The 14,774-nt window shown below is 41.7% G+C and overlaps 1 protein-coding gene across 1 annotated transcript; it reads right to left on the reverse strand.

The window, feature by feature from the left end:
• Positions 1-4,004: 4,004 nt before the first annotated feature.
• On the reverse strand, positions 4,005-13,487 carry mtx2 (metaxin 2). Its single transcript, XM_056291950.1, has 10 exons — positions 13,351-13,487; positions 12,926-12,973; positions 12,628-12,674; positions 11,767-11,839; positions 10,143-10,219; positions 8,366-8,458; positions 7,418-7,456; positions 7,147-7,272; positions 6,556-6,632; positions 4,005-5,827 (listed from the first exon to the last, which is right to left on the reverse strand). Exons 1-10 carry the CDS (start codon positions 13,388-13,390, stop codon positions 5,668-5,670), a joined length of 780 nt encoding a protein of 259 aa, XP_056147925.1. The 5' UTR covers positions 13,391-13,487; the 3' UTR covers positions 4,005-5,667.
• Between the last annotated feature and the right edge of the window lie 1,287 nt (positions 13,488-14,774).

Consider the following 14,774-nt stretch of genomic DNA (forward strand, 5'->3'; position numbering starts at 1 on the left):
TTAATGGGGTGTTTCTTTGTAAATTTGGGTATATGCCAGGCTGAACACCCACGTGTCCTCCCGTGCTTGTTTGTTTTGTTTTGTTTTTACGCTTCTGAGCTTCCCCTGGTAACCTCGTGTTTAACGTCACAACGCTATGAACTATGGGTAATCCCCTCAGGCAAAGTCTGCAGAAATGCGGATTTATGGGAAGTGTGCATAAAGGGCTCAAAACCTTTTTTTTTTTTATTCCTCCCCCTGTTTTCCCCCCCAATTGCATCTGGCCAATTACCCCGCTCTTTTGGAGCCGTCCCGGTCGCTGCTCCACCCCCTCTCTGCCCACCGACCAGAAGAGGCGCTAGTGCGGCGACCAGGACAAATACATCCGACTTCTCAACCGCAGACACGGCCAGCTGTGGCTGTAGAGACGCCTGACCATGCCGGAGGTAACACGGGGATTCGAACCACTGACCCCCGTGTTGGTACGCAACGGAATAGACCGCTACGCTACCAAAACGTCTGGGAGGGAGTCGTCATAGACGTGACATGTTGACGGTAGGACAGCCCTGAGAGCGCCGCGGATTAAGCGGGAACGCGCCTCACCGTCCGTGAGTGTGACATTGGGATTGGGCCGAACCATCAGCCACCCCAAATGCGACGGTAAAGGACCCTTTGACCAAAGGGACACCACATTTAACCACCGGAGGCTGATCATATCTTCATAGTCAAGCTTGCCTGGATCATGTCTGTTGTTGTTCTCTCAGCTAAGACATCCCGTTGGGACTGAAAAATATACATATACTGACCATTTAAGAAGTAGATCACCCATTTGCTACTATGACACTCTACTACTACTACTGCTGCTAGTACTACTACTGCTACTGCTACTGCTACTGCTGCTGCTGCTGCTGCTACCATTAGGGGTCACCACAGCGGATCATCCATTTCCATCTCTTCCTGTCCTCTGCATCTTCCTCTGGCACGCCAGCCACCTGCATGTCTTCCCTCACCACATCCATGAACCTCCTCTTTGGCCTTCCTCTTTTACTCTTCCCTGGCAGCTCCATATTCAGCATCCTTCTCCCAATATACCCAGCATCTCTCCTCCACACATGTCCAAGCCATCTCAATATTGCCTCTCTTGCTTTGTCTCCAAACCGTCCAGCTTGAGCTGTCCCTCTAATATACTCGTTCCTAATCCTGTCCTTCCTCATCACTCCCAATGAAACTCTTAGCTGACACTCTACTACAAGTTCCATTTGTCACAAAATGATATGCAAAAATTGACGTTTGCTCTAACAGGTGAAACAAGGCACCTAAATTACAATCTAAAGGCAATATTCTGTAATTTGTGTTTTGCAAGCTCATATGCAAATAAGCTCAAAACAACCGGTGCAAATTTTCAAGGCAAAGCTTCCAGTGAGTGATCCTAACACGTGTATTTGTAGATTCACTGTGTGTATTAAAGATATACACACATGTGGATGACTCTACGTGTTTATCAGTCTTCTCCGTTTCCCATCAGAGCACATCTGCAGGGCAAAACCCGCCATCTCAAGAGAAGTGGCTGTGTTAGTTGCACATTTGCAGATCAGAATGCAGCTCGTTAACACAGGCCCACTTTGCTACTCAGCTGACGTGTAACTATGGGCTTTAGAGGAAATAGGAGGGACCTGGTTCAAATGACAAGTTTGTGGCCGGGTGACTGGACGGGACAACGTAGAGAAGGATGTTGTGCTGCTGTTAAGCCCACTGAGACAAATTTGTAATTTGTGATATTGGGCTATACAAATAAAATTGAATTGATCTGATTTTGATTTGATTGTGTGAATATGGAGACTTTGAGTCAATCAATCAATCAATCAATCAATCAATCAATCAATCAATCAAGCTGCATTTTATATAATGCTTTTCTAGCTCCATAGCCACTCAAAGCGCTTTAAATTAATTCACCACTGATACCATAGCCTATCCAATTAAAAGATCAGTTTGCATCTTAAAAACATTACACAGATGATTGGAAATTACCAAGCAAGTCTTGGATAGATATTCCTACAGATCTGATGTATGAACATGGGAAAATTCACTAATGTGTAATTAGTAAGTTAAAATTGTAAAATTATGATCAACGAATGTGGAAAAAGTCAACCATGCTGCAGGATTTAATAAGATTGTAAGAAACGTCACACTGCAAAATTTCTTCCAAATTTTTTTTTTTTGTCATATGGAGCAGCAAGCAGGAGGACGTCAGGGTTTAAGTGAAAACGCAAGTGTGTGTTATAAAAATGTGCACACATCATTTGTGACTCCATATGGATTGTCCTTTAGGAGGTACACGTATTGAAGTCCCCAAATGCAACATAATTCTTCCATTCATTGCATTAAAATGGATCTCTATACATGCTCCTTCACTCCCCATCTGTTTATCCGTATCCAGTCATCCATCCGGCTACTCATCCCCATGCTGATCCCAGGGGGAAGAATGGTGATTTAGTTCAATTCACGTCCACGGTGACCTCAAAATACCATCCCAGGGAAGAAACAAAAAAAACCCCTCATGAGTACATTTACTTCAATTAGAAGCGCACTAATAATTTTAGATTTAAGTAATTTCTGATTTTTAGCATGAAAGGTATCCAGACCTTTATAGGGTGCTTGCCTAATATCAAGAAGGAAGAGCCCCCACTGAAGATGCCCTATCATGTATGGGAAATGTACTGAGACCTTGACAAAAACAAAGCATGCGTTTGTTCTGATGATTTGCATCAGTCAATATGTTATTTTCGGTAAACCGAAGGTAACGAACTTGACAAATTGTCCATCAGTGATTGATGGCCCTCCAACATCCAGACACCGGAGATGCAACTCGTTTCTCAGCGAGGAGCAAACATCTGTTTGTGTATCTGTCCATCTCTGTCTGTCTCGCCGTCTTTCTTTTTGCCTGGGTGACGTCCTCTAACCTTGCAGCGCTTGACCTCCCCGTAGGTCATCACTCATGATGTCCCCACTTCTGGAAGTTCAGAGGTCAAATCCTGCCCCCATCGGAAACCTGGAAGCCAAATGCTCACTCGGCCTAGCTATTTCTCTCTCTCTCTCGCGAACACACACACACACACACACACAATCTCAGACACAGCCCCACACAACCCCTTAACTGGAAGGCAATCAGAGGTGATCAGACATTGTCGTGTACACTGAGTTTGTCTGAGACCTGGGGGCATACACACATAAGTAAACATGTGCACACACACAAATAGCACAGTGTGAGAACCAAGTCTTTCGACCATCCGGTGCAATGCCCCCTCAGACTCCTATCTCAACTGTGGTTCCCTGCACCATTAAAACAAATAGTATGACAGCGCACCACACAACATGTCTAGTCTGTGTTTAATTAAGGTTATGCACCAAGCCTGGTGTGTAAAACAATTGTTCCTTGTGGCTGACTGCTGGGTTCCTTCAATAACACTGACTGTCCCTTTCCAAAGGTTATTAGTATTGTTATGGGATCATTACTAAATGTATGTGTAGTAGAAGTACATTGATGTCACATTATAACACTTATATCCCTATTACCAGGGCAGCACGGTGGCGCAGTGGTTAGCGCAGTCGCCTCACAGCAAGAAGGTCCTGGGTTTGAGCCCCGGGGTAGTCCAACCTTGGGGGTCGTCTCGGGGTTATCCTCTGTGTGGAGTTTGCATGTTCTCCCCGTGTCCGCGTGGGTTTCCTCCGGGTGCTCTGGTTTCCTCCCACAGTCCAAAGACATGTAGGTCAGGTGAATCGGCTGTACTAAATTGTCCCTAGGTGTAGGTGTAGGTGTGGGTGTGGGGGGGTTGTCTCCCTGCCTGCTGCCCAATGACTGCTGGGATAGGCGCCAGCATCCCGCGACCCTGAGTAGGATAAGTGGTTTGGATAATGGATGGATCCTTACTACCAACACCTTGTTTCCCTTTTAAGTCAAGGTCAAATATTTTATAAAAGGTATTGCCACTGAATATGATGTCAGCAAGAATAATAAGAACGTCAGATTAGTTTCCCCAACTTTTATTGAGCAGGCACTTTCCATTCACACCAAGAAAACAACAATGGAAAAACAATGGATGAGGTGATTATATCATCATAATGTTACGCTGTTGTACTGTTTTCTATACAGATGAAAAACAAGCTCTAAGGTTTCAGGAAGCAACCAGAAACACTACCTCAACAATTCCTATTGGTCTTTATGGTGACACGGTGCAAAACCACATGGCCTGTGATGTTGAACCCTATCCCAGCAGAGCCCTGGCACTTCTCACTGGTGGCCATTTTAGCTCTACAATCCATCCCTGTGGCCTTTCCCATGCAGAGAGTGATTTTGTGGGGTGCGTTTGTAATTTCATTCAGAGGTACTTAAAGAAAGCACTCTGGTTCCCGTGGAACAGAGCACAAACTATCAAGGAGATTCATGGCAGGCTTGGATGATAGGTTATGACCGAGGCAAGACGACAGACTGCCAGTAAAACCATAATCCCTTGCACAAGCATGTATATATTAAGGCTGCAGAAAGCTGTAGTTTGACAGATTTATTTCATACTTGCGGTGAGGGCACCTAGTTTGATAAGATGGCTGTTGGCCCGACATTTGCTGCCACTGTAAACTCTCAAATGCTCCGGTACAGTAACTCCTATGAAGCTTCCTTTTGAGCTCCAAGGTACCTGAGAGGCTGACACTCCCAATGACCGAACAGGGATTCGGAAACTGGTCCAAATTTTCAAACAGCTCAGGCTGATAGCACACTCCTGCCTTTTGCTCAGTGTGTCAACTTTAAAATGTCCCTCATATTACCAGATCTTCAGTATACGGGCTGTCCAATTATGTTAATGCTACTGAAGGCCTTGTTACCTATTATACAACAGGAAGAATCAAACAAGTCATCTCATTCACTTACAATGCACTGAGACTTCACATGAAGGGGGGCTGGCCATGCTTTCTTGGTGTTTTTGACAACTAGTATGGTAACCAAGGATCTACTTACCCATGTTGTTCTATACACATGTCACTATGTAGAGCAGACACATTTAACCTGTGGACTTTTATTGTTTTATATTTTTTTGTAATTCACTCATATTTATATTACTTCAGAGAAAACTGTGAGACTTCATATATTCACTGGAGGATATTATGTAAGACCCATGATTCCTTGGATGAGCTAAGTTAATGTGACTGTGCTTACTTTGGAAGGAGCAGAATCACTGTCTTGTTCATGATGACAGTAGAGAACTCCATGCCACGTAATACATTTTACACGTTCAGCTGGCAGGGATGGGGGTAGCACTGAGACAACGCCTCTGACCTGACAGGGTTCAACCTCAGGGCGCCACGTTTCTCCAGAGATGTGCGTCACACAATTTCAGCCCTGGTCAAACTGCCTCCTCCAGACTCCTACAGTCTCTAAGCAGCATGGCAACAATATACAGGCAAAATGGGTGGAGGAAATGAGAATGAGAGTATGGATTTAAGCATTCAGGGTTTTTTTTGGCTTTCTAGTGCCAGTGTGAGGGAATGAGAGAAGGAGAAATAGAATGTAAAATGATAGAACAGCAGGGATAGACAGAGAGAGACAGAGAGAGAGAGAGAGAGAGGGAGGGGGGAGAAAGAGAGAGGGACTCAGAGGACAGAGGTAGAGAAAGAGAGGAGTAGATTCTACGTCCTTCAGGAGCCCTTGTCTTCAAAGTAGGTCTGTTCAATGCGTCTGCAGAAGGACAGCAAGTTGCTATAGTTTTTGATCCTCTCTGCTAACTCAGTGCTAGTCAGTCTAGTGGTAAGTATAGTGAAGAGGTGACCGAACACCAACGCATCCAACTCTGTGGGCCTAGGACAGAGAGAGACGAAGCGAGACACACTGAGTTCAGGTAAAAAAACAAAAACTATACTAAAAAAAAAACATTGGTTTTGTCATATTCCTAAAAATCCTCAACTGTACTGAAAAAAATCGACTGACTCCTTAAACCAACTGCAGTGGCCAAATACTGCTCAGAATCATTTTGGTAGACCTGTGCTTTTTCAAATTCACGGTAAACCCCTTTTGCAATGCAAGGCAACCCTTACTCGTAAGACTTAACCTCATACTATAATATAAGAGCCAGTTCATTAGGATTTGCTAGTCTGGTCCAAAAACGGAAGGATAACAGGGAGTACAGATAAATAAATCGATAAGAAAAAACAGTTTCTACCCAAGTGCCATTAAAGAACTGAACTCTGTTAACAAACTCTAAGGTTGCAATAATACCGTGAAACTGTGCAATAACACCTGTACATTTGGCATGTGCAAAAAATATGCTGACTCGGGTTACTGCGATACACAGACTATTTATCTAGTGTAACAGATATTACACTGATTTTACACGTACACATACATTATATGTTGACTGTGCTGTAAAATGTGTGTCTATTTGTATTTTGACTATTTGTGTATATTTATTTATTTATTTATTTTCCTTTTGGACCACTGGGGAGTTGCACTTAATTTCATTGTACAGCTGCGCAATGACAAATAAAGCCATTCATTCATTCAAAATGATGGACAGAAAGTTTACATACTGTTTGCTGAAGAAGTATGGTTGTGTCCCCAATCTCTGGGAGAGGGCCTGGCAGCACTGACTCACATCCTCGTAGACCTAGAACAAAGTATATGAAACAGTAATTTTAACCAAAACTTAAGACCACTGGCTAATAGTCACCTATTAACAGGGCTAATATTATTAATAATATATTAATATATTATTATATTAATTAATAATATATTATTAATATTGGCTAACAGGCCCCATTGTGGCCCTGTGATGGCCTGGCGGCCTGTCCAGGGTGTCTCCCCGCCTGCCGCCCAATGACTGCTGGGATAGGCTCCAGCATCCCTGCGACCCCGAGAGCAGGATAAGCGGTTTGGATAATGGATGGATGGATGGCTAATAGACACAATTTTAAACTCTTGCCGAATCCCTTAAAAACAGCAAAGTAATTGAAAATTTGCATTATTTGGCATTATATTAGCAACCCACAGAAAATAACTTTAAAAATCATTGTGACTAAACTTACTCTACAAAACTATAGACCACTAATTAGACAGCCCTAATAAGATTACCACAGTCATTTGTAAAAATATCAGCTTTCTTTAACTAGTTGCTTCCTAACCTGTTCCAGGCTTTTGTTCCCCCAGCCAATGGCATTCATCTTCTTGCGAACCTCCCACTGCTTCTGATAGGCTAGTATATGGTTCAGCGGCCACGAATAGGGACTGCTGTATCTGGGACGAGATATCTATAGAAACCACAAACACATGCACACATTCAGATCAGCTAGAATGTGGCTGAGGTGTTGGGAATGATGACTGCTGCATGTATGATGAGAAATTAAACACACACCACATGCATACACAAACATCCCACACACAGCGTGGTCTGACCTCAGCAGCTGTAGCATCGTCACACCACTGAATGTACAACTGTAGAAAGGAAAAGACACTTGGGTTAACCGAGTGTGTTTGACTTTGTGACATCAAGTGTTTCTTAGTGTTGACGAAGCAGCTTTACAGTCTACTCTGTCAATCGACAGCACAGGGGCAGCAATGCATGGCAGTATGGAGTCACAGGGATGTTTGAAAATATTTAACTGGTTGCAGGTATTCCATTTTTAATCAATCAATATTTTATTACATTTATAAATGCCATTTCATTGTTATATTCCCTTGTGTGTAGATTTACCTAGCTAGTTTAGAGTGATAGTTCATGATCCATGATTAATGAATGAGTCAGGATAGTGCAGTCCGCTGTGAAATTGTTTATTGGATTGATGGCGCCAAATTATTCAATTGCATTTCACTGCAGGGAGTGGCAGACTCCTGTAATCATGGCTATACAAAATAATAATAATAATAATAAAAAAAACAGCCCTAGGTAAATCGACGTTTGTGTTTGTTACAATCTCACCAGCATTTCCAGTTGTGCCACATTAAAGGGGTGCACTTGCTTTCCCTGGTCATATTTATACAATGTCAATACACCAATTTTTGAACACACCAACTGTTAAAGACGTTATTCTGATTCTGCTAGTGACCATGTGGTGATGAGTTATGAGATAATTGATAGTGATAAAGGTGGGAGAACCAGTATGTAGGGGGTAGCCTGTATATACTTGCCCTCGTGTCTTTGTGTCTTAGCGTTAAGCAGCAGATCACAAACCAGGTGTGTAATCTCTATTTTGTTTGTATTTGCTTATGTGGTAAGTGTGGGACATGTATGTTTTTGCTGTACATGCATGAACATGTTTACCTCTTTAATGAAAGTGCATTTTATTGACCTGTTGTGTTGTGTGTATTAAGTGTACAAGACATGGTGTGTGTGTGTGTGTGTACCTCAGCAGTGAGCAGCATGTTGTTCACCAATTCCATGTAAGCTTTCATTTCAGCTCTCTGAATGTCATCTAACCCATCACTCAGAGAATTACCCTGGAAATAGAGAAATACACACACACACACACACACACACACACACACACACACACACACACACACACACACACACACACACACACACACACACACACACACACACACACACACCCCAATCAACCATAACATCTAAATCTACTTTTTCATATGGACAAAAAGACAGAAAACCACTGCAGATACTGTGATAGGTCATTAGAAAGATGTTAATTCTTAACAAAAGTTATATTCCTGTCATATTAAGCAAAGCAGGTTTATAAGAACTTTTAAAGCCAAATATCAGCTGTTCCTTTAGCCTGCTTACTGAGTTTTGGTGTCGGTGGTGTAGATTTGACACACTTCGGTTTCTGATTTGCTGAGCAAGCGATTTCAAGCCAGCAACTTTGGCAGCCTATTGGGACATGACACTGGATGGTCTCTGTTAATTTAAGCCTAAATACAAGTTAGCATGGAAAGATATATTCTATGCAGGTAGCTTTGTTGAGTCTACTGCGAGATGGTGTAAAGGGGGATGCTTCCAGGACACTGGAATGCACTGTTGAGTAGGGGTGTCACTACTGACTATTTTGGCAATAGTGTAATCTATTGATTATTCTGATGATTAATCGAGTTAATTAGATAAAAAAAATGGATTTATTTAAGAGCAACAATGTAACATAAGATTTACTCTGGCCCACAATTTACACTCTACTGCCACCGTTGCCCCCTGTAATGTTATTTCTCACTTTTTGTGACGCTTTCTTACATTTTTTTGGTCCATGTTCTTATGTTGTCCCTGTTTTATTTCTTCTGTCTTTCAATGTATTTCAATGTAAGGTGACCTTGAGTTTACAGAAAGGCACCAATCAACAGCACAGCGTCCATGCTGCAGCACCTCAACAGAAAGGACATTGTGCTGTTGTGGGAACCAAGCTCAGTTTTGCAATGCTTGCAGACCACTGCATTTTCTTTGCGCTTACATGGAAAATGGTCCCAAACTTTCAACATCTTCTGTTGATTTTTGGCTCCTGCCTCTTATTTTTGTTCATCTTTGCTTTCCTGTTTTCTTGACTCAAATAATCTAATGCATCATCTAAGTACAACAGTAATGATCATCTGAGCACTAGGCTGCCATACATGGTTGTACATGCCAAGGTATGTTTTAACATGCATATAAAGACATGAAACAAACACTTTGAGGCAATAAATTGCAATCGTGGATTTTTTTGTAACCAAATTAATTAAATTATTCTATTACTTATGCCTCACCATTGAGCCCTCTTGAGGTGTTGTGGACATAACTCATGAAACATCAGTGAGAGAAGGTGCCCGCTTGAAAACCAAAATGGCATGCCAGCACACACAGGCTCAACCCTCTAATAGCTAGTAATTTGATAAATGATGCTGTCTGTGAAATGGGCCACTAAATTCTTGTTGGTGTAGCATGTACTCTATGGTAACCACCAACAAGTTAGTACATTGTTTTAATACATTAGCCAATTGTCTGTGTTGGGGTACAGTATGGATGTTCACACTTTGGAATATAAAACAAGGACTGTTATATCAAATCTTGTGTATTGCTAAAGGGATACATTTTAAATGTTTGACATCATTTTTTTTTGCATTTGGAAGCCATATTTCTTGGAAGACCTCAAGATTGTGGTCAAACAAATCACAAGTCTTTGTGTGTGTGTGTGTGTTTTACCTTAGCTTTAGTGAACTGAACTATGGGTCCTAGTTCAGATACTACCTGGTTCCCTACATGGACAAACGGAACTTTACCTATTGAGAGAAACAAAGCCAAAGTACTTACTAAGCAGGAGTCAATTTTAAGGCAAAATGTATATTGTACTTGGGGTAACCGAGAGCTCATTTTGAGGTCATCCCTCAAGAGTTGAGGTTGTCTCACACAAAACTGAGCCAAAACATCACAGTGAGGACTTCATTTACAGTACTAAACAATGTTTTGGAATAATCTGTGTTGCTCAGGTGTTTTGTAATGAAATTAAACAACAAAGTAAGGGTTAATACATAATATATATGGGAAAAAAGTGTACATCACAAGCACAGTTGAATGACTAGTCAAATGATGAGCTCAGTGTCTGAAACACAAGGCTTGATGATTTCAGAACCATCTCAATTCAAAAACACAGTTAAGATCCCAAAGCTGCTTCACAAGTAGAACTCAGATGTGATTCTATACATTTTGTAGATAAGGTAGCATGTTTTATTGAGAACAATTGCATAAGTTGGGTGCTATGTTTGGCTATGTTCTCATCTGAGGACTGAATGTATTTCATACGTTCATAATTTGTTTATTTAACCAGTAATCAAAGCTTGGGGCGCAACATGAAATTCAAGCAAATGAAAACCTGTAAATTGAAATTACACTCTTTGATCATAACACAATCAACCAGAAACTCAACGCTTGATGCTGAACAAACATGTGATAGCAGCTACTGTTTATTAAGACACCAAGCTGCCTTACAAATTAAAAGTTAAAAAACATTAACTTTGAATAACTCAAGTAGTGCTTTGCTAACACTGCTTATGTGACAACAGCATGTTTTTAGTTGTCCAAAGGATGCCCCAAGTGTTCCATCTTGGTTGCCCATACCATAAAAGTTGAGCCCTGTTAAGCAACATGTAGGTACCACTGAGAGTGTTTATTTTGTTTTATTATAGATGCACTTTATTAATCCATCCATCCATCCATTATCCAAACCGCTTATCCTCACTCAGCATTGTGGAGATGCTGGAGCCTATCCCAGCAGTCATTGGGCGGCAGGCAGGGAGACACCCTGGACAGGCCACCAGGCCATCACATGGCCAACTCTCTCTCTCTCACACACACACACACACACACATCTAAGGACAATTTAGCACAGCCGAATCACCTGACCTACATGTCTTTGGACTCCGGGAGAAAACCCACGCCAACACGGGGAGAACATGCAAACTCCACACAGAGGACGACCCGGGACGACCCCATGGTTGGACTACCCTGAGGCTCGAACCCAGAACCTTCTTGCTGTGAGGCAACTATGCTAGCCACTACGCTACCATGCCGCCCCTTTATTAATCCCCGTGGAGAAACTCATCCTCTTTATTTAACCGATCCTGCCCTATAACTAGAAACAGTGAGCAGTTGCCGTGCCAACGGCTGCCCACTGGTGTTAGCCCATTAGTGTTAGTGTTATTTTTCATTCAAATTAACAGTTTCAGTGTCAAGGATTTATTCAGTGTTTTTCAACAGTTGTAAAGAACCAATTAGTGAGAACCAATGAGTAGTGAGAATCAAAATTACCTTTTTTACAATGCTTACTCACCAGAGGGTGACATGTATTCTGCATTAGCTCTGCAAGCAATCTTCACTGGTAGACCACACATCCTTAAATAGGCCTGCAAAGGAAGGTAAAAAAATCAGTGTAGTGTGTTCATATTACAATATCAAACAAACAGACACTTATGCACACATCGCAGAGATAATCAAATAGAGAGATATATTCCACTGACGTTATTTTTGAATTGGCAAAGTAACACTAAAGATGGCAGTTGCGCCATTTTTTGACCAAACTGACCAATCTTAGACATAACTTCAATATTTTTCTAGCAATCACAATGTTGTAGCTGAGCTAATGTTTAGGACCATTTTTATGAGGTCACCTGTCTGATAAAAAAAGGGGCTGGAGACAGCTACCTAACGTTAGCATTGGCTGTCTAACATAAGCAATGTTTTGCTCAAGCAAACTTTGTTTTCTTTGTTTATAAAAACATGATTATCATGCGACATTTATTTATGGAAGCACATAAGTGGCCATGGTAAAATTCTCACAATAAATGCAGGGAAGCCATCCATTTGTGGAGGCTTCTCTACTGTTGCTAAAGCTACCTTACCGTCACCACCAAGTCTGGATGGAGTGTGCGTGTAAGTGTAATTACTTAATGAAACTTCAGCAATGCAAGCTGTATCCTCACCGAGAACAGCACTGTGCATGCGTAGCTGAGAAATAAAACACCATTTTTCATATGTATGAACAAAAGATGCACATACAGACAGACAGGCAGATGAACAAGAGCAAGTGCTCTCTCTCTCACTCAACCCCTCCACCACACACACACACACACACACACACACACACACACACACACACACACACACACACACACACACACACACAAAGTCTCACCTGTACTGCCAGAGATGAGGCACAATCAGAGAGGAGAATCTGATCCTCTGGTCAAAAAAAAAAAGATTTAAAATTAAAATTCCGAACACACTGGTAATAAAACTTTTAATGACAGCTCATTAGCTTTCCTCTACTACCAACATACCAGCTCTCACATATACACAAAACATTCTCTCATGCACGCGCGCGCACACATACACACACAAACACACACAGCGTTACAATACACATTGCTCAGTAAGGGTCTTGTCTTGAAAACCTTTATCCCTAAGTCCAACTATAGTTTTGTCTTGCTTACCTTTCAGCGGTTGGTACAGGGTGGCATGTTCAGGCCAAGGCTCGGTAGCTGTCAAAACCAGAAACAGAAACACACACACACACACACACACACACACACACACACACACACACACACACGAGCTGTCAGGAGGCGAGACACCTCGGCTAGCTACTGAACTAGCTAATAAACCCACTAGCCACTGAGTAATAGCAGGTTCGAAGACACTGTAGCAGTTAGCATGATATCAAGAAGTGGTAGACACACCCCCGTGGCGCAAAATTATGTCCACTCCGTTAGACAAGCTACTGACTGAATTACAAACTAATGCCGAGGCAAAGCATTACAGGAGCCGCCGTTTGTTGTAGTCGCCCTAAATGCTAGTTTGCTCGATTAATCTAAGAGCTTGCTGCTACAAGGTTAGTTAGCTTAATGCAGCTGTTTACCTGCCATCTGAGACACGAACGCCTCTGCTGCAAGAGACATGGTGCAGGTCTTGTAATAGCTTAATTAATAAAAATCAACGCAAGAAAGAAAACGTTGTTATTCTTCCACGCAAGGTTAAGGGCAAGTCGCTCAACAACCTCGGCTTGGTCCGTCGCGCATTACGGTCCGTGTGGAAAATGTGTCTTTGATAAATAGTCCACTTTACGCCGGCGTTTCTATTTCCATGGTATGGGTAGCGTCAGGTGATTAAATTTCAACTTTGTGAAGAATTCTTGTTTTTTTGTGATCTTATTTTACGCATTTTGGATCCGTGTTGTCATTTATAGTCGGCTACCGTTATACGGAACAAAATAACCCATTCCCTAGCCTAGAAAATATTCGCTTACGGTGGCTAGTGGTCAATGTCCCGCAGCGAGGGCTCTTGGTTAGGGCTCCCACGATTGTTAAAGATTAACACCATGGTTTTATATCAGCTCCTTTCATTCTTTTTATCTTGTGTATGAGTTTCTGGTGTAAATAAGAACTGCAGCATACGTTTAATTAAATAATGTCAATGAAAACTCAAATTGTATGAAACGAGTGAGCATCGAGTGAAAGCAACATTCTCATAAATAAACATTAAGGTAAATATTGATTTAAAAGATGATATGCTATATTTTAAAAGGATTTGTCTTGACAGAAGAAAGCAGGCTTTATTGGCATCATTACCTATCTATTTACACTACACGGTATCTTACCTTGTTTCTGCAGGTGTCCCATGCAAGTCAGAGTCCTGGTATGTTACAAATGCACGCTGCACATAAAACAGGCTTGATTCAGAATGTCCGCCCATGTTAGCCAAACTATACTCATTTGTCAGGTCAAAGCCAGTGAAATATGGGCTAAGAATTAAATAATTACAAGATCTTCACTAATAAAAACTAACATCAATTCATCTTTTTATTTAATTTAATTTATTTATTGATCGCTGCACACCGGAGATTACCCATCTCTTACTCTACAGTTTTCCACCTCAACTGACCTCTATAGCTACATGGTGATAGGCCACTTTCTTGGTCTTCATTATTGGGAACACTTGTAGCTGTACTTTCATCGTTCTCTGCGGCTGTATGAAATTGCATGTTACAATGCGATGCAATAGCCAAAATGAATAGGCTACCATCTCCAAACACCCTCAAAATCTTCTGTTTTCCCTTTATGGTCTGTTAGGGTGCTATACCAACTACTGCCACACAGAGTCAGGCGTGCTCCATCACATCAAGACATCCGTTTCTAACGCGGCTCGCTGCGATGCCAGATTTGTTCTCTTTTTCAAATTCGAAGGGAAACTTTCCAGTAACTTGCGCTTATCTTCCCCGAATTAATAGAAAATAACAGGTACCGCGTTTATCAAATTTGTCGATCACCGTTTTCATTGTATTAA

This window comes from Lampris incognitus, chromosome 13 (assembly GCF_029633865.1).
Source record: "Lampris incognitus isolate fLamInc1 chromosome 13, fLamInc1.hap2, whole genome shotgun sequence".
Taxonomy (NCBI): Eukaryota; Metazoa; Chordata; class Actinopteri; order Lampriformes; family Lampridae; genus Lampris; species Lampris incognitus.

Excerpts from the sequence above, each read along its gene's own strand:
- mtx2 (XM_056291950.1), bottom strand. The coding sequence starts at position 13,390 with ATGTCTCTTGCAGCAGAGGCGTTCGTGTCTCAGATGGCAG. Across the intron at positions 11,840-12,627 it reads CCTCATCTCTGGCAGTACAG|GCCTATTTAAGGATGTGTGG; the intron begins GTGAGACTTTGT and ends CTTCCTTTGCAG. Across the intron at positions 7,273-7,417 it reads ACGATGCTACAGCTGCTGAG|ATATCTCGTCCCAGATACAG; the intron begins GTCAGACCACGC and ends TGGTTTCTATAG.